Consider the following 18,720-nt stretch of genomic DNA (forward strand, 5'->3'; position numbering starts at 1 on the left):
GGCCCCATAAGCCACCCAAATCGAGGTCTGGTGGGGACTCAGGAGGGACCCTGGCCCACCACGCTGACCTTTTTTCTCACCCTCTCCCCACAAACTCCTAAGTCACAAACATGTGTGGAGGGGCGGGTCAGTCGCACAAGAGGTTGGAGAGAGGGCAGGGGAGTTTGGGGGGCTGGTCGGGGGGCGGGGGTGTGGATAGGGGTTGGGGCGGTCAGAGGGCGGCGAACAGGAGGGTTGAATGGGGGTAGGGATCCCGGGGGAGCAGTCAGGAAGGAGAGGGGGGGTTGGATGGGGTGGTGGGGGGCAGTCAGGGGACAGGGAGCGGGGCGGTGGATGGGAGTGGGAGGGAGGAATCAGGGAACGGGGGATGTGGCAGGGGTCCTGGGGGGCGGGAGCTGTCAGGGGGCAAGAAGCGGGGGGGGGGGTCAGATAGGGGACAGGGGCCGGGCCACGCCTGGCTGTTTGGGGGAGGCACAGCCTCCCCTAACCAGCCCTCCATACAATTTCTGAAACCTGATGTGGCCCTCAGGCCAAAACGTTTGCCCACCCCTGCACTAGAAGGTCACCCTCTCCCTGGAGGGGTGTGGTGTCTGTTGCGGCTGCAGGTTTGGCATCGACGTCTGCAGTGAGATGGGTTATGCCATGGAATAGCCTCCCAAATGAAGGTGTGGAAGTCTCACTATTAAAATCAGTGGCCCAGTGCACTAACAATAAACTGTAGGGGACACTGAGGAAGGTGGGGGCAGCTCGAGATGACCTTTAAATGCTGCTCCTGTTGACGTCACTGGGAATTTTTCCATTGACTTAAACAGGGCTGGGATTTCACCTTATGATTTTATAATTTGAAATTGAATCCACTTTTTCTCCATGCATCTGAATTCTGCAGCTTGTCACTAATCTTCCAATGGCCAAAAAAAAAAAAAAAAAGTTTTCCCCTTATGTTTCAAGACAATGCTGACCTGCCTCTTGTATGAAAGCAGGACTCCTATATAGTCAAAATTAGAGGCCACTCATCTGGCCTTTCTTGGATGTGCAAAATACTCTGGTTTATTCTCTCACATAAGGGGTCACCGAGGGGGAATTCTTTGTAATATGCACTGTATTACTCCAGTCCAGGAGGGAGAGTTAGAGACAGAGGATTAAGGAAGGGAGGGAAGCAAGTGACCTGCTATCAAACTTTCAGGATAAATAAAGGCAAAGATCCTCTTAAAAATTATATTTTGAACTTGCAATCACCCATGATAACTACACTCTCTGAATCGATTGAAGAAATGCAAACTACCTTAGGGCAGGACAGTCAATGACTTTCCCTGGTGTGCCCCGTTTGACATGCAAGTTAACTGACGTTTAATCTATAACAGTTTACAGAGTCAATGAAACCAGTCATGTGTAAGTAAGGAGGATAAATATGTGAGCTAGACTTCTGAGCACAAGCCAGAACCACCGATTTTAAAGTACTGCTTCTGATCGCCATTCCTGTCGTGTTGGAAAAGTCATTTGACTTCTTTGCCTCAGTTTACCTGTTTGGTATGAGGTTGCTGGCCCCTTTAAGAGGAGTCTGGGCCCAGGCTACCTGTGAGGAGGTAATTTAAAGGGAATGAGCGCACTAGTCAGATAATTGTATAACCTGGGCCTCATAAAAGGCCATCAAGGCACATTTACAGACAAGGGCCCTAGACAGAAGAGCTCTCTAAGACCCTAGCAGGAGAGGGGCTGGCTCCTGTGAACCTCTCCAAGCTGACAGGTGAAAGGAGTGAATGGAAAAGGGCCTGGTGGGAGAAAAGCTGACTGAAGGCTACAGCTGACCTGAAGCATAACCTGGCTCCTGGAGGAAGGAGAGTGAGACTCTGTGAAAGATAACCTAGCTCTGATGTGCGCCACTCCCCACTCTCCATCGCCAATGGAGATGGATAGCCCAGCCAGCTAAACTGCGGGGGGGGGGGGGGTTTCCAGTGCTGGGATGGGAGGTGCTGGATGTCTGGGAAATACAGTGTGCCTGTGTGAGGCAGGGTCGGGGGTACAGGGTGCCTATGGAAGGTGGGGAGGCAGGGGTTCCCCAGTTCACTCTTACACAGGCCCGCTGACAGCAATTCCAGGCCCCAGGGCCAGGGGCCATCTCTAGGGGTGTGCGGGCCTAGGGTGGAAGTGACGTTGACGCCGGTACCACCCACCGCACACCTAGGAGCCCTGCGGCCCGCCCGGGCAATTTAAAAGGGCCCGGGGCTCCCGACCGCCATCGCCGCTACCTCAGAAGCAGCGGTGGCTGGGGGCCCCATGGCAATTGCGCCCCCTCCCCCCCCCGTCAGCGGGCCTGCTCTTACCCCTCCCCCCCACCACCTCTGTCAGGAGCGGGTACCAGGTACCCAGCGGCCCCTGTCTCTTACCTGCCCGGCCCAGCGAGACCGGGTGGCTCCGCCTCCTCTGCGCTGCTGCTTCCCGACAGGTGAGGCTACAGTGACCACGCCCCACCAAATCTGGTTCCCCTGCTGCTGCCTGCCTGAACCAAACTCAGCAAAGCCACCTCCCTAAGCCAGGGCAAAATGTCCAGGCAGGTGATGGCAGAAGCCTCCCAGCGCCGTTGCTGGGAGGCGCCTGCAGAGGGTGCCTGACTGGGAAGTGCCTCTTTTCCCCTCTGTTCCCCACGTGATGACTTTGTTGCTTCCCCTGGGGGATGTTCCCCGCAGTTTGGGAACCTCTGGTCTAGTGTGTTGCTCACCTGGGGCCTAATTCTCCCTCACCAAAGCGCCTTTACACCTCTGTGGCATGTAAAAGTGATTGTAAGGGCCTGATTCTCAGCTCCACTATGTCCCGTTGACACTGCCGGAGTGGCGTAAAGGATTCTCAGAGTGTCTGATCCAAAGTCTGTTTAAGTCAGTGGAAAGATTCATAAGTAGACGATAAAGAGTGATCAGCTGGCCCAGAAATACCGGGGAACCTGGTCCTGCATTAATGGACCCATAGCTGTGTGACTGCCGGGCAGCCAAAGAGGGGAGTATGCCGCTAAGCTCCTCATTGGCATGCGGGCGAGTGCACAAGAGCCCTGCGTTTCCTCAGACCTCCTCTGCTCACATCTGCTCCTTTTTAACCCTGCATTTTTGAGAGAAGGAGAGCAGCTGCACAAGTGGCTTGAGACTTCCAGCTCTTTAGGCAATTTTGCAATGCTTAGAGTTTAACCTTTCTTCTGCCAGCATGTAGGGTATATATAAATGCCTGGTACGCCCACACCTTGAATATTGTGTGCAGATCTGGTTGCCCCATCTCAAAAAAGATACATTGGAATTGGAAAAAGTTCAGAAAAGGGCCACAAAAATGGTTAGGGGTATGGAACAGCTTCCACATGAGGAGAGATTAATAAGTCTGGAATTTTTCAGCTTGAAAAAGAGAAGACTGTGGGGGGAGAGATATGATAGAGGTCTATAAAATCATGACTGGTGTGAAGAAAGTGTGAGTTCAATCCTTGAGGGGGCCACTTAGGGATCTGGGGCAAAATCAGTACTTGGTCCTGCTAGTGGTGGCAGGGGGCTGGACTCGATGACCTTTCAGGGTCCCTTCCAGTTCTATGAGATAGGTATAGCTCCATTAAAAAAAAAAAAGTGTTATTTACTCCTGCTCATAACACAAGAACTAGGGAGTCACCAAATGAAATTAATAGGCAGCAGGTTTAAAACAAACAAAAGGAAGTATTTCTTCATACAATGTCCAGACAGTCTGGAATTCGTTGCCAGATAATGTTGTGAATGTCAAGACCATAGCAGGGTTCAAAAAAGAACTAGATAAATTCATGGAGGATAGGTCCATCCATGGCTATTAGCCAGGATGGGCAGGGATGGTCTCCCTAGTCTCTGTTTGCCAGAAGTTGGGAATGGGGGACAGGGGATGGATCACTTGATGATTATCTGCTCTGTTCATTCCCTTTGGAGTATCTGGCATTGACCACTATCGGAAGACAGGATGCTGGGCTAGATGGACCTTTGGTCTGACCTAGTATGGCTGTTCTTATGTTCCTGCTTGCACTGGAGAGCAGCAACGTCGAGTTCTCTGCTCGGTACTGCTAAATGACTTTCCAAGTCAAGTCCTGTTACGGTCAAAGTCCCCCCCAGCCAGCGGCTCACTGCACTCAGCTGTTGGAAATGTCGGCATTTGATAGTGACCACTGTGGGAGCAGCTAGGACTTCTAGAGCATTAAGCACGCTGCCAGTGCCAAAAACAACAGATCAATCCTACTGAAGTGCTTTAGGGCTGAAACACATTGTATTGCAACATTTGTTAACACTGACCTGAGACCCATCCCACTAAGGCTTTGAGACACGATGCTGGGAAATGCTGGCCTTTAAAGGACGCACACTATACCTGTGTTAGTTTTATTATGTAATCATAAAAATTATTACCGTGAAACCTGAACAAGCAGCCCTGTCTCTCACAAGAAAACCCTTGTTTTTAATAGACATTTTAAGGGTAGGTCTACAGTGTACAGAGACTCCATGCTCAGCAAGGAAAAGTATAAACAGCAGTGTAGACTACTTTGAGTGAAGTGCCTTACACGCCTGAATCCTAGGTTATGTACCCTCTGTACGTGCTCAGGCAATGCCTCCCACATCTCCAGGACTGTTTTAGCCGTGCTGGGTGCTGCTGGTGTAGCTTATGTCCGCCACACGGAAAGACTCCAGCAGCAAACAACGGCTCTGGCGAGAGGCAGGGGAGGCAGTGGGGAAATGCTCCTGCCCTCCCCCCTGCCGGAGCCTTTCACTGTTGGGTGTAACTACACACTGCAGTGAGGATGGATACAGCGTGTCTTTCACTGCAGCGTGTAGCTACATGCACACTGTGTGCTTCCACAAGTGTACACAAGCTCTAAAATACATTCAAGAATCCTAATATGGTTGGTTTTCAGCCTTTTTAAAAAAAATCGTCCCTGCTGGGCACTGGGCCGCCCGGGGGGTGGGGGGCAATTTGCCGTGGACCCCGCAGGGGCACACACAAGAATATAGTATTGCAACTTTTTTTTATGGAAGGGGCCCCCGAAATTGCTTTGCCCCAGGCCCCCTGAATCCTCTGGGTGGCCCTGGCTGGGTAACACATTTCTAGGGTTACCATATCTCATAAATAAAAAAAGAGGACCCTCCACGGGCCCTGGCCCCGCCCATTTCCCCACCCCCTAGCCCCGCCCCAACTCTGCCCCTTCTCCACCCTAACTCCGCCCCCTCCTCCCTTCCACTCCCAGCCAGGGGGAAAGGGCTGCCCCAGTGCTACCGGCTTCAGGGTTTGCCGGGCAGCCCCCAGACCCTGCGCCCCCAGCCGGCGCTTCCCCAGCACAGCTGGAGCCCGGGAGGGGAAGCGCCCAGTCGGGGGCACAGGGTCTGGAGGCTGCCCGGCAAACCGTGAAGCCAGTAGCGCTCGGGCTTTGGGCAGCCCCTATGCCTCCGGACCTTGCGCCCCCAGCCGGGCACTTCCCCTCCCGGGCTCCGGCGGCGCAGGGTCCGGAGGCACGGGGGCTGCCCGAAGCCGGTAGCGCTCGGGCAGCCCGGCTCTTAAACAGAGCCGAAGAGGAGCAGAGCCTCCAGCCGCGGCGGCTCTGCGTAACTTACACGCGGTGCTCCTCTTCGGCTCTGTGTAACTGACACAGTGTAAGTTACGCAGAGCCGCCGCGGCTGGAGGCTCTGCTCCTCTTCGGCTCTGTTTAAGAGCCGGGCTGCCCGAGCGCTACCGGCTTCGGGCAGCCCCCGTGCCTCCGGACCCTGCGCCGCCGGAGCCCGGGAGGGGAAGTGCCTGGCTGGGGGCGCAGGGTTAGGAGGCGTAGGGGCTGCCCGACGCCGGTAGCGCTCGGGCAGCCCGGCTCTTAAACAGAGCCGAAGAGTCGGGGAGGAGCAGAGCCGCCATTTTCCCGGACATGTTCGGCTTTTTGGCAATTCCTCCCGGACGGGGGTTTGACTGCTAAAAAGCCGGACATGTCCGGGAAAAAGAGGACGTATGGTAACCCTTCACATTTCTGCTGGGCCCTTGAATAGTCTCTTAAGATGGGTTTCCTGTATCTGAAATATGATATCTAAAGCAATGAAGCTATGTCAGTATACACAAGCGTGCTTACCCATCTTCTACTCATATATAGGGCGCTACCAATTTCACTGCTGTGAAAAAAGTGTTACGGACTGTGAAATAAGCCCTTCCCTGTGAAATCCGCTGTCCCCTTGTTCCTCGGAGTCTCCTCGCTCCAGCTGGGCTGGGGAGGGAGGGGCTTGTCTATCTCCTGCACAGCTACTCTGGGTGGTGGTGGGGGAGATCAGACCCACCTCCGGGAATGTCCTGCAGCTGCAGGAAGCGCTGTGGTTGCTGCCTTCAGAGTCCAGTTCTGAAGACTGCACAGAAGTGAGGGTGGCAATCCCATGACCCCTCTACAACAGGCTTGTGACCGCCCCCCAGTTCCCTTTTGGGTCAGGACCCCCACGGTTACAACACTGTGAAATTTCAGATGTAAACATCGGAAAACGTCAAATTTACCAATTTTCAAATCCCACGGCCATGAAATTGACCATAATGGACCATGAATTTGGTAGGGCCCTACTCATACAGTAACTGCCTTGACATGTAACAGAGGGTTCATAGGCTGTAAAATCAGGCAGAATTCAGCAATACCACATGGAGGTTGGTTGTTTCTTCTCTTAAAAGCAGCACAGAGAGGGGGAGAAAAAGAAAGTTTCAAATGCAAAATGATTTGTCCCCTCCGCCACCTGAAATAACCAGACTCCCCCTCCTATAACCTTAAATATAAAAATAAAATCATGCAGCTAGGAGAATGTATACCCAAAATTGCTGCCTAGAAAGAATTTGTCATGAGTTAAACAGAAATCCTGTACCTAAAGGGGTTATAATGCAAACTCTCTCAGACCCTTTGCTACAGAGTCCCAAATAGTGAAGTGATTATAACAAATAGCCAATGTTATAGCAGAGGACATGTGCAGACAAATGGCAAGTTGATTGTTTTGGATGTTGTGAGGGAAACAGGGGTATCTTAATACTTTGGAAAAGTCTTGTTAGCTAAACGCTGGAAAAATCCTGCTGATCCACCCTTTTCTAGAGGAGGAGATTTATGGCTACATTGAAAATGTTCATATTCCACAACTGAGTAATGGCCCAAAAGGCATCAGCAGGATCGGGTGTAAATTCTGCTAACAGGCTGGGAAACTGTGGGCGATCATGCAATGGGATGTGAGAATCTCCTTCTTTTGGGGAGTTACAGCTCTTCATCTTTGCAGATCAGGGCTCTGATTTCTCATCTTACGGGGGAGGGATAGCTCAGTGGTTTAAGCATTGGCCTGCTAAACCCAGGGTTGCAAGTTCAATCCTTGAGGGGGCCACTTAGGGATCTGGGGCAAAATCAGTACTTGGTCCTGCTAGTGAAGGCAGGGGACTGGACTCGATGACCTTTCAAGGTCCCTTCCAGCTCTAGGAGATTAAAAAAAAAAATCTTTCATGGGCAGCGCTCCGGGGAATACAATGTGATTCTGTGTTTTTAAAAATTACAAGCTCTTGGCTGGACCTTTTTTATTTTTCTTTCCTTCTAAAACACATGTTTTTCATGCCATGAGATAAAAGGAATGCACCGTAGAGAGCCCCCAGGGGTGGAGGTGAGGTCACTAAAGTTTTCATAACTGCTAGCGTCAGACTAATGGCCCAATTATTGCTTCTTAAGAGACACCACGCCCTGGTGACGGAGACGAAGCATGCTGTTCAAGCTCTAGGCTGTGGAGGTGGACGGTCAGATTCACTCCCTAGACTGCGGGCAGTGAAACTGTAAGGTGTATAGAGACCGAGGCACATGCTTCCTACACTCCCTTATCTGCTGTGGAGTTTGGTTCCCACGCAATGGCAGCAGGAGTGGGGCTAGCAAGGCCAGTTCAGAGATATATCCATTCGGAGCATCTTTGCTCTGCCAGTAGGACTCACATGGGCTGTAAAATAAAGGTGTCTTTCTTTTGTGGAGGCACTGGGGGAGGGATGAGATTGTGCATTCCCCCTATCCACTGCCGCCTCCCCTTGCAACTGCAGATGCCTTGAAGATGCCTCTCCAGACTCTGAATGATAAGAGTGGAATGAGGGTAAAGCTTGTTATTTATGCTTGCGTATTGCATACTGTTTTCAGAGCTAGGGGAAGCTTCTTTAAAAAGGTGTCGCATGTACACTCTTCCCCCCAGTGCAGCTGTCTTGGTGCTCTTTTCTTCATGGAAGAGGACCATACATTCTCCTTGCCCCGGTATGTTTCCTCTGGGATGGTTGGCATGGCTGCCACCACTGGCCAACATCTCTCTTCATGCAGTAGTCTGCTGGCGGACAAATCATTTCTGCCTCCTGTGCAGTGGACTCCCTGTACCTCTTCCCTTTCTACAGCAGCTGCTCAGATGCAGGCACAATGTAACCCTTAACTGCTCGAGTTAACCTGGTGGCCAATAAACCCTTCCTCAAATTAATGTGTTTCCAAAAAATCGAGAGTTTTAAAAGAAACTCCTGTACTAACAAAACCCAGACTCAACCCTTAAACCCAGAACCTGAACTGAACTTCAGCAAAGCTTGGTAACCTTTTTCTGTTTTCACGTTGCTCCTGTGTCGGAAGCAGAAATACCTACAATAACCTAGGAATGGCTACCCTAGGAAAGGCATTATTTCCAACCCAGCCAGAAGCAAGAAAAACTAGGATTTTTGTTTGAAAAAATGCTACTTCCTGGGAGATTTTTAGCCCAGTTCTGATGACTCTGGGATCTGGACAGTGTGGAGAAGTATCCTGATTAGAGCTGAGTGAAACTTTTCAACACTTTTTTTTTTTTTTTGGTGGAAAAATGCAGATTCAGCATCACCAAAATATTTTGTGAAATCATTTCAATTTCACCAAATAATTTCAGTGGGAAAAAAAATCCTAAAAGCTCGAAGTTTTGTTTCAGCACTTTTGAAATGAAGTGTTTACTTTTTTATTTGAATACCTTTTGAAATTAAAGAAAATTTTCCTTTTAAAAAAATGAAACCCCCCCCCCCTCAAAATCAATACAAAACATTTTATTTTGAGTGGAACAAAATGTCTTGAACAAACCTTTTTTTTTTTTCTTTCAATTTGCCAAAAAAAAATTGGAAAATTTAATTTTTGGTTCAACCTTTTTGACAGTCACTATGTTCATATATATTTAAACACATGGAAAATCTTCTATATTGTGCATAGTTTTGGAATCTGGCACTGTCCTAAAGGGAAAAAAGAACTGCTTTTACTTTAATCAGTCCATCATACTTTGCTAATTTCCGTCAGTATTTTATGGGGATGATGGAGGAATCTGAAAATTTAGAGAGATAAAAGACCTGATATTTAGTCTATTCCTTAGAGGGAAGTGAAGAATTATTCTCTACATAGTGTTTTGGCTAGACTAGATCTAAAGATTTCTTGTATTTCTTCTGAGCCTTTTAAAATTCATGAAATTTGACCTTTTACTAGAAATTGATTCTATACATACCTTATATCCAACAGAATAACTGAAGGCATCATCTTTAGAGGGGTATTTTTCAGGTGCTGTGAAGTGTCTGTATTTGACCTGAGATGGATCTTTCTATGTTTAAATAGAAGCCAATGATTTGTTGTCATGCAAACTGCTAGTAATGACTTTTGGATGTCAGAGTGTTAGCATTTATATGTCATATTCTTGTTTCATTCAGGGATTTTTGTTCCCCACAGAGAGGCAGAGTTCTGCAATAACAGCTTTTTCATGATACTGTCAGTGCGGGGCATGGATCAGTGTTTTTGTCACACTCCCCATCAGTACCCGGCCCAAGCCAGGGAAGCTGATGATCCGACTCGGTGATGAATCCTCGTCATGTGCTGCCTGAGGCACATTGCGCATACTCTAAGAAGAAGGCGGCGGCTGGTTCCGAAAAGCATGTGTAATGCTGTTGCCTAGTGGAAAACTGAAAATGTCTACTGATGCATGAACCTGATAAGGTTTAGGTGTTTGGTTCAGTTGGGATAAGTATCTAAAAGATTGGATGTTTATCTGGATATCTTTTATTAACGTCTGGTGCCAAGTCCTGTTCTGACTTGGGCTCCTGCAGTGCTCCTGATTTAGTGGGTTACAGGGGCATAAATAAGAGCAGAATTTGGTGCTGTATGTTGCAAAATGCATCAGAAATTGAATAGACAGTAGATTTCTGTGACAGGCTTAGTCCCCTTAAGGGCAGTAGGACCTAGGGGCCAGCCCACCCCTATCCTGTAGTCATGGCCCTTTAAGATTTTGGGAGGTCTTATGGACACAAGGACCTAAGCAATAGGAGATATTGGTAGAAATGAAGCAGTCATGGGAATAAGAAGTGTTTGCAGAGGGAGTGGGGGAGGAGGGGCAGAGGAGAACCTGTTATTGTTTCTTTAAGGGCTGGGACCAGGAGGCTTACAGAGTGGGCGGGGCAAAACTCCCTCTCTCCCAGCCAATTGGTTTGAGATCTGGGAAGGGGACCAGCATATATGCTGTCTCCTCCTTCATAGCAGTGGAGACTCCAGCTGGAGAAGGTCTGTCTGCTAAACCCTTCCAGTCTGAGAGTGAAAGGATTAATTGGAGAAAAAGGGTCAGCTGGGGCAGTAGATGTTTGTGGCCCTGCTGGTGACCTAAACTACAACCCAGTTCCCAGGAGGAAAGCAGGGGAACCCTGTGCTCCGAAGGGCTTTAATAGCTGCCTGAATTACCCAGCTCTAGGAGGGGGGCTGGGGCTTCCTGAATAGGGGGAAGGAAACTTTCCTGGGACTCTTATATGAGCCCAGAGTGGGTGAGAACTTTAGAGACTAAAGAGTGGTTTGTACTCACTAAATAAAGTTAATAAACCAGACCACATGAAGTAATCTGGTTTGGGTAATTGACTGGAAGAACCCGAGTGGGCACTGAGGTCAGTGCACCGCAGGGCCATGGGGGGCCACAAAGGGATGCACTCTGGAGGCAACCACAGCATTCCTGTTTCTTACAAGGTTTCCAGTGCTTCCTTTTGGTCCTTAACGTCACATGGGACTTTACCGAGAGTTATGGTGCTATAGAGGTACTAAATACAATGTTTCTGAGGTATCTGCTGAGTTGTCTCAAGCCCATGTTTTTTCTATGATTATTACTGCAATTGGAAACATTTAGCCGGATATCAGTGTTATATCAAACATGTATACATGCTATCATGCTGACATCTAGAAGTCACTGGTGTCAGGGTGCATGACAACGAATCATTGGCTCCTTTGCTAGTCTTGTCATCATTTTTAAAGGCGGACTCCTGAGAAGCTTGGTCTGAAGTTGCCCCACACTCCAATTTGTCTTGCCTAAAGAAGAACAAGCAGAGCTGTCCCTGCTGCCGAGCTGTGGTGACGTGGCTCCAAAAGGATATGTTTGTGACAGCTCAGTTAATCTGCCCAGGTGGCCTGTTAACAGAGAGTAGAGTGGATGCTAAGATGGGTTCTGAGAATTATAGACGCTTTACCCCTTTAAAAGCGTTCTGACCTAGCCTTGGAATGATACCTCCAGCCAAGACTATTAGCACTCAGAGGCATGCTTGGTAAAATCATCATCATCATGTAGATACCCCTAGGTGGGAGGGATATTTATTTGAGGTAAGATTATGTTTATTTGGATACAAAAGTGGAGGGAGAAATATCTAGGGTGTAGATACAGCTTCATAGGATCTTTCATAACATAGGAAAAACTGGAACAGCAGCTGGGACTGTGCGTTTGAAGCAGTGGCTAGCTGTTCTGAATGTCCTTGGCAGGTAAATAATGGACAGGACAGGACATGGCTTTGGTGGTGGTGGTGTGTCTGGTATGATGACAAAGCAGGCAGATGAAGGAATCTTAACATAACAAAAGGGCTGTGAATCATGAAAAGAGGGCTGGGGGGGGGGGGGAGAATTACATAGGGATGATGGCCTAAATAAGAGAAGCTGATGGAAAGGGATAGTGGATTAGGTGTGGCACGGTATGGTGGTTTCTGTATTTCCTATGTTCTGGGCGCCCCCAACTCCCGTGAAATCAAGAGAGACTAACAATAAGCCATCCTAAACTTAATTTCCCCAATACTAATTTCTCCCTATTGTTACTCACACCTTCGTGTCAACTGTCTGTAATGGGACACTCTCTTACCACTTCAAAAGTTATTTTTCCTCCCTTGGTATCCTGCTGTTAATTGTTTTATTGCGTTAGACTGACCTAACACTTGGTAAAGCAACCCACATCCTTTCATGTATTTATACCTGCTCCTGTATCTTTTACTTCATATATCTGATGAAGTGGGTTCTAGCCCATGATACCTTATGTCCAAATAAATTTGTTAGTCTCTAACGTGCCACAAGAACTCCTCTTTATGTTGTCATCTTCCTTCTGTTCCCCCTTAGAATCGGACATAGCAGATTTCGATGGCAGAAGTTCCCTCCTGTACAGATTCAATCAGAAAATGATGAGCACCTTCAAAGACGTGGTTTCCCTAAAGTTCAAGAGCATGCAGGGGGATGGAGTCTTATTCCACGGAGAGGGACAGCGCGGAGACTACATTACACTGGAGCTGCAGAAAGGGAAACTCTCCTTGCACATTAACCTGGGTAGGAGCTGACATTTTTTATTCATTCACGTGAGATTTGTTTTCCATTTACTTTCATGATTTTGTATTTCAGCAGCATTGAGATGCCCCAGCTGAGATCAAGTCCCATTGTGCTAGGTGCTGTACATACACAGAGTAAAAGACAGTACCTGCCCCGAACATTTTGCCGTCTGAAGAGACAAAACAAAGGGTGGGAAGGGAAATAGAGAAGTCAAGTGACTTGCCTGAAGTCACACAGCAGGTCAGTGGCAGAGCCAAAAATAGAACCCACGTCTCCTGAGGACTAGGTCAGTGCCCTATTTATCTCACTGCACTACCTTTATTTTTCTAGCTGCAAATATTGTTGTTGCCTGTTTAATCTACATCAGGCCTCAGGGGATTCAGTTGCAATCTCAACTACAATTTCCTCTCTCTGCTTACAGAATGATTCCTTTTTAAGTTCATCATTTCAGAGCAGGGATCTGTCCAAGCTCTGCAGGTAGCCATCCAGTCGTATTTAGCATTCGGCTCACAGCGTCTGTGGCTGCTCTCAAGCAATAAGTCTAGGCTGGGTAGTTTCCATTCAGGCTGAAAACAGGTCTTCCTTTCCCTGTAACAGAACCCCCGTTTTGGAGGAGGCATGTTAGCCTCTGTGTTGTCATTGCTATACATTCAGACAAAGGAAAAGAAACCTAAGGGAAAATGTTGGCATGTGCTGGAAAGCAGAATTCACCTGCATCAAAACAGCTTCAGACCAGTAGCACAACCCCCTCCCCCCCCGTAAAATATCAGACTGTTGCAGGGGAAAACTCCCTCCCACCACCCTGCTTTGTTAGCTTTCAATAAAATAAATGTTTTCTTTATTTAAGGTGATTTTAAGACACCTTTGTGGTCTCTGAGTCCTGTTACCAATCTGAACTCCTAGTGCAAATTACAGCAACCTCAGCGCTGCTGTAGCTTATTTTTGCTGCCCAGGACCCCAAGGAGATGTTCTGGCAGTCAAGGATTGCTGGAGATTAGGGAAGCCTTGTCCACGCCTCCTTTTACTCAAGAGAGACACTCCCTCACACTGAGAGTGTGGAGGTTTGGATTAGGAGCCACTAAAGTGACTCTGCCCCTCTTAAGGATATCCTTATAGAAGTTAAAATGGCTTTAGGGTTGCTTTGCTGCATAGGCACTGTTGAAGTTCTGATGCCATCTCTGATTTTTGTTCTAATTCATCTAGCAATGATGTTACTTAATGTGAACTCTTGTGTGGATTTGTGCTATTCTTTCTCAAGACGAAAAACATCTGATACTAGCAACTGGTGTACCCAAAGGATTCAGGAGTTTGAATCAGCTCCCCAAAATGTAGGTGCTTCTCCAAAGCTCTTCAGAGGTGTTTGGTCTGCAAAGGTGACCAGGACAAGCTTTCTAGGGAGATTTCTTGTATTTCTTTGTAGGGCTGAATATGCCATGAGAACAGCTGTTCTTGAAGTATTTTGGTGCTTTTTTGCTTCTGGGCCTGGCTAGAGCCAGGCAGTGCAAAGGCATGGAGTCCCATCAGTGTGTGGTCAAGTTGGGTTTGTGGGATGAGGGAAGGTTTGGCTCAGTTCTTCTTTTGTACAAAGCTGTTTGCATTTCCCAAGTGGATACTTCAGATATACCTTCAATGGCAGGAGGTACTAAAGCATTCCACAGCTGGATTTTATATGCCACAGGGCAGATCACTGGAGTGAACACACTCTCTCTGTACAGTATTGGGGGGGGGGAATCCCAAACCCTTGGCCTTTCCTTTAGCAGAAGCCATAACTCCTGAGTAACTCAGCACTGGGACATCTATATGGAGAGTATTTGAAAATCTGTTCTTTCTGTCAGCTGACTACTCTCTTGCAGGGCTTCACTTCAGTGGCTCAGAATGTGAGTGGTTGATTTGATTTAAACCAGGGAATAATAGTGAATAACCCAGTAGCCATTGAGTCATGGTTGTGGCTTAGTGCAATTTAATACTTGTGATTTAAAACAATGTGGTTCTTATCAGGTAGAAACCTTCCCGCACTGTCTCCTAGACCAGGACTAGTATGATGACCCCTGCGGGAAGTGTTGTCAGACGGGACAGAGCGCAGACCCGTTGGGCTAAAAGCATGAACCCCTAATGCTTGTACTTTAACACTCCCATACAGAAAAATAGAGGAGACAAAGGCATTGTGTTAATATGGGTTACTTTAGGTTCTGTTGCCCCAGATTTCCCACCATCAGGATCACTGATGGTAGCAGTGGTGGGACCAATTGTGTAACCCTACTCATAGTATATCTACATGAGATTGGTGCTTAAAATGCTAGAGGCTGTGGTGCCTCTTGTATGCTACGGCTCCCATTTTTGTTATCACCAGTGGAGCTGAATCCTGCATAGCCAAGGCGGGAAGATTTAGTAAAACTCCCTAGCATATACAAGGCCAGGGTAAAACGAGTCAGCACCTGTTTCTCTTCTCAGCTTATGTCCGTGGGAGTTAGCAAAAGTCGTCCGACAATTAGAACAACTGAAATCATTAAAACAAACCCAGTTAATAATTCCTTCCTCGTTTCTCCCTTTGTGCTTAATTGTGTTTTGTTTAAAACGCCAGTAACAATTTTCTACGGCTCTTCATTTGTTTTTACATAAACTCATTAGTTGGCTTTGTACACAACTAATCTTTTTTCCTTGTTTTTTTAGTCGCATTGATAATGCTATATTCCTATTATTCATTATCTGTAAGCGTATATTGCATTACGCATGCAAAAGACCCATTTCAGAAGGAAGCTTGAAACGCTGGGTTTTCTGACACTGTTGGTTTCTCGTCTTCCTTCAGAAAAAGTTCTACTTTTAATTTAGGAATAAGAGTGTGATACCATAGTTTTATTTATTTGGTTGCATTTCTATGAGATATCACATGTCTGTTTACTCTGGAACCTCAAATAGAGCTTTTATGAGCCACAAAATTTGAATCTGGATTTTGACTACCACTGAGTGAGTGTGTGTGTGTGTGAGGGGAGGCAGGTTTTGGATCCAAGGTTTTTATCTTATACACAGCTTGAGTAATCATTTTGGAATGTGCATCCTTCCATTTCCACTGATGAATAGAAAAGAAAAGAATGCACAGTAGAGACCAGAAGCTCTGAAATCTTAAGGCAGGAACCTGGCTAGAAAATAGAAAAGCACTTAGCTCATTGAGATCTGGGCCTGATTATTCTCTTACTGGAGTAGGACTCTGATCTCGGTTGCACTTCTATGCAACTGGTGTTACTCCACAGACATCAAAGGAATTATTCCCCATTTTTTTTTCTAGTGCAATGGAGACCAAAATCTGGCACTATCTAAATATCTATTCTTGTTTATATTTCCAGAAACACGATGTCTAAAATGTTTTCTCCAGAGAGGGTTGCTAAAATGGGGAAGAAAAAAAAAAAAGTGATGACTAAAATGTCAAGAGTAATTAGACTGTATGTTTGTGGAAACCCACAGTTGTACTACATCTGTTCCTTTAATGGGTGGCAGATTTTTGTTTAAGCCAGATGGTGTTCTTAAAATGTTAGGGTCTCTACTGTGCTTCAGAGCTGAGTAACAGGCAACACAACAATTTTGCCAGTGCTGCCATGTATGACGATTTATGCAACAATCTGGGAAAATCCCCCTCCATATATTCCTGACCAGGACATTGGAACAAACCAAGAAGAGACTGTCCCCGAAGAATCCAAGGCAGGTTTACCCTGGGCCCTGTTTCTCTTGGGGCAGGACTCTAGACATCTAGTTAGCACATAGACATAGAAGCCTTAATGCTTCGGTTCAGGAGTCCAGGGCTCGCTACAGTGTCTTCTGTTTGCATCTGCCCCCGCAGGAGATGCCAAGCTGCGTTTCAGCACCAGCCACACATCAGTCACCCTGGGCAGCCTCCTGGATGATCAGCATTGGCACTCGGTTCTCATCGAACGCTTCAACAAGCAAGTGAACTTCACGGTGGACAAGCACACTCAGCATTTCCGAACCAAGGGGGATTCAGATCACCTGGACATTGATTATGAGGTGTGTTGAGTCTTTTGGGTTATATCTCTGGAGACAGGTGTGAGCTCGGGGAGCAGACAGTCTCTGTGCTGGTTTTGTCAGCAGTAGCGATCTCTCTCTAACCTGTATTCCTTCTCCCCGAAAACTCCTCTCATGGTTAACCAGCCTGAATCATGGCACTTCCTCTGTGTGTCTGATGCTCTAGGGAAATTGCCACTCTCTGGGCAAGCCGAGTTGGAAGGTTCATCAGCCCATGTACTAATCTGGGACTCAGAAGGCACAGCCTTCCATGGTGGAAGGATTATGCTGCAGAAGAATCCCAAGGGGGAATTCAGAGGGAGTGTGTGCCACAGTGGCAACTCTACAACTATTTCAATGGTTGTGTTATGCACTCTCCATGCACATGTGCAGCTCTGGTGGCCACAGTAGAGAGAACGTGGTCCTGTCCTTAACTCATCCCTGCATAGTCCAGCCAGATTGCAGCTGCCTCCAGCACAGAGATGGAAGGTGACTAGAAAGCACCTAGGGAGGAGAGGTAAAGGGGATCCCTCCTTCACCAGTGCTGCCTTGTGCTGAATGCGGGAGAGGCATCCTCCCCAGCAGGACACCTGGTTCAAAGGCCAGGCTGGCACGGGGAGGTGTATTTCACCCTCTCCACTACTCGGGTCAGCCCTGTACTCTCTGAAAAGTGCATGCAAAGTCTTTTAGAACTACTGTCTCATCAAGTGTATGGTTAGCTATTTCCTGATTATAACCACGATACTCCCATTTCCCACCCCCACTTGAATATTTCCTGTTTTCCTTTTCATTGTGCTCTTCCTGATGAGCAAGTTCCAGGACCGTGCAGAGCACGATGTTGTGTTTGCACAGCCAGAGCCGTCATCCTTATTTGAATGTACTACACTGGCATCGCTCTCGGTTGTGCAATCAAAGGCTTCTTGTCTGCACTTTGGATTCTTTTCTCTTTAAAGGATCCACTCCCAGCGTGTCCTGAGTGCAGAAACCAGATGGCTTAACAGCAGCACTTATGCACATGTGGCTCAGCCATTCCCAGTCCTTGTTCAATTCTGAGTTGATTGTATCTAGTTTGCATATCAATTCCAGCTCAGCAGTCTCTCCTTGGAGTCTGTTTTTGAAGTTTTTCTGTTGTAAGATAGCCACCCGCAGGTCTGTCATTGAATGGCCAGACAGGTTAAAGTGTTCTCCCACTGGTTTTTGAGTATTATGATTCCTGATGTCAGATTTGTGTCCATTAATTCTTTTGCGTAGAGACTGTCCGGTTTGGCCAATGTACATGGCAGAGGGGCATTGCTGGCACATGATGGCATATATCACATTGGTAGATGTGCAGGTGAACGAGCCCCTGATGGTATGGCTGATGTGATTAGGTCCTATGATGATGTCACTTGAATAGATATGTGAACAGAGTTGCAGGGAATGAATAAGGACTGGGAATGGCTGAGCCATTACAAACATTGAATCTATCTCCCCTTGTAAGTATTCTCACACTTCTTATCAAACTGTCTGTACTGGGGTATCTTGATTATCACTTCAAAAGTTTTTTTCTCTTACTTAATTGGCCTCTCAGAGTTGGTAAGACAACTCCCACCTGTTCATGCTCTCTGTATGTGTGTATATATATCTCCTCAATATATGTTCCATTCTATATGCATCCGAAGAAGTGGGCTGTAGCCCACGAAAGCTTATGCTCAAATAAATTTGTTAATCTCTAAGGTGCCACAAGTACTCCTGTTCTTTTTGCGGCTACAGACTAACACGGCTGCTACTCTGAAACCTTAGATTGCAGGTAGCTCTCAAGTATGGATGGGCCAGCTCTTGAGAGGTCCCTTGGTGTCATTGCAGCTTTCTGGCTTATTCCTAATAATAATAAATATTCCTGTATTGTGCAGTAGTGATTTAAGCCATGGCAATAACAGAAATGCAGGCCTTGCTGTTTAGAGCCATCACCTCAGAACAGCATCGTATGTGTTCTAAGAGATTACGAAAAGACTTGGATTCTTCTACTCAGTGAAAGATGGGGCATGATCTACTTTGGGGAAGTTCACAAGTAGATTCATTTAGTAACAGATCCTAATCAAATCCATGCTTCTTTGTAAATGATGTTACATTATTCTATA

The 18,720-nt window shown here is 47.2% G+C and overlaps 1 protein-coding gene across 3 annotated transcripts in view; it reads left to right on the plus strand.

Moving 5' to 3' along the window:
• The window catches only part of CNTNAP5 (contactin associated protein family member 5), a 409,890-nt gene that overhangs the window by 188,448 nt on the left and 202,722 nt on the right, over window positions 1-18,720 (plus strand). For all 3 annotated transcript variants that reach the window (XM_054043237.1, XM_054043235.1, XM_054043236.1), the window contains 2 exons: window positions 12,383-12,586; window positions 16,419-16,603. In XM_054043237.1, coding sequence (XP_053899212.1) covers window positions 12,383-12,586; window positions 16,419-16,603 — 389 coding nt within the window. The remainder of the gene's footprint in view (window positions 1-12,382; window positions 12,587-16,418; window positions 16,604-18,720) is intronic.

This window comes from Malaclemys terrapin, chromosome 11, assembly GCF_027887155.1.
Source record: "Malaclemys terrapin pileata isolate rMalTer1 chromosome 11, rMalTer1.hap1, whole genome shotgun sequence".
In the NCBI taxonomy this organism is placed as follows: Eukaryota; Metazoa; Chordata; order Testudines; family Emydidae; genus Malaclemys; species Malaclemys terrapin.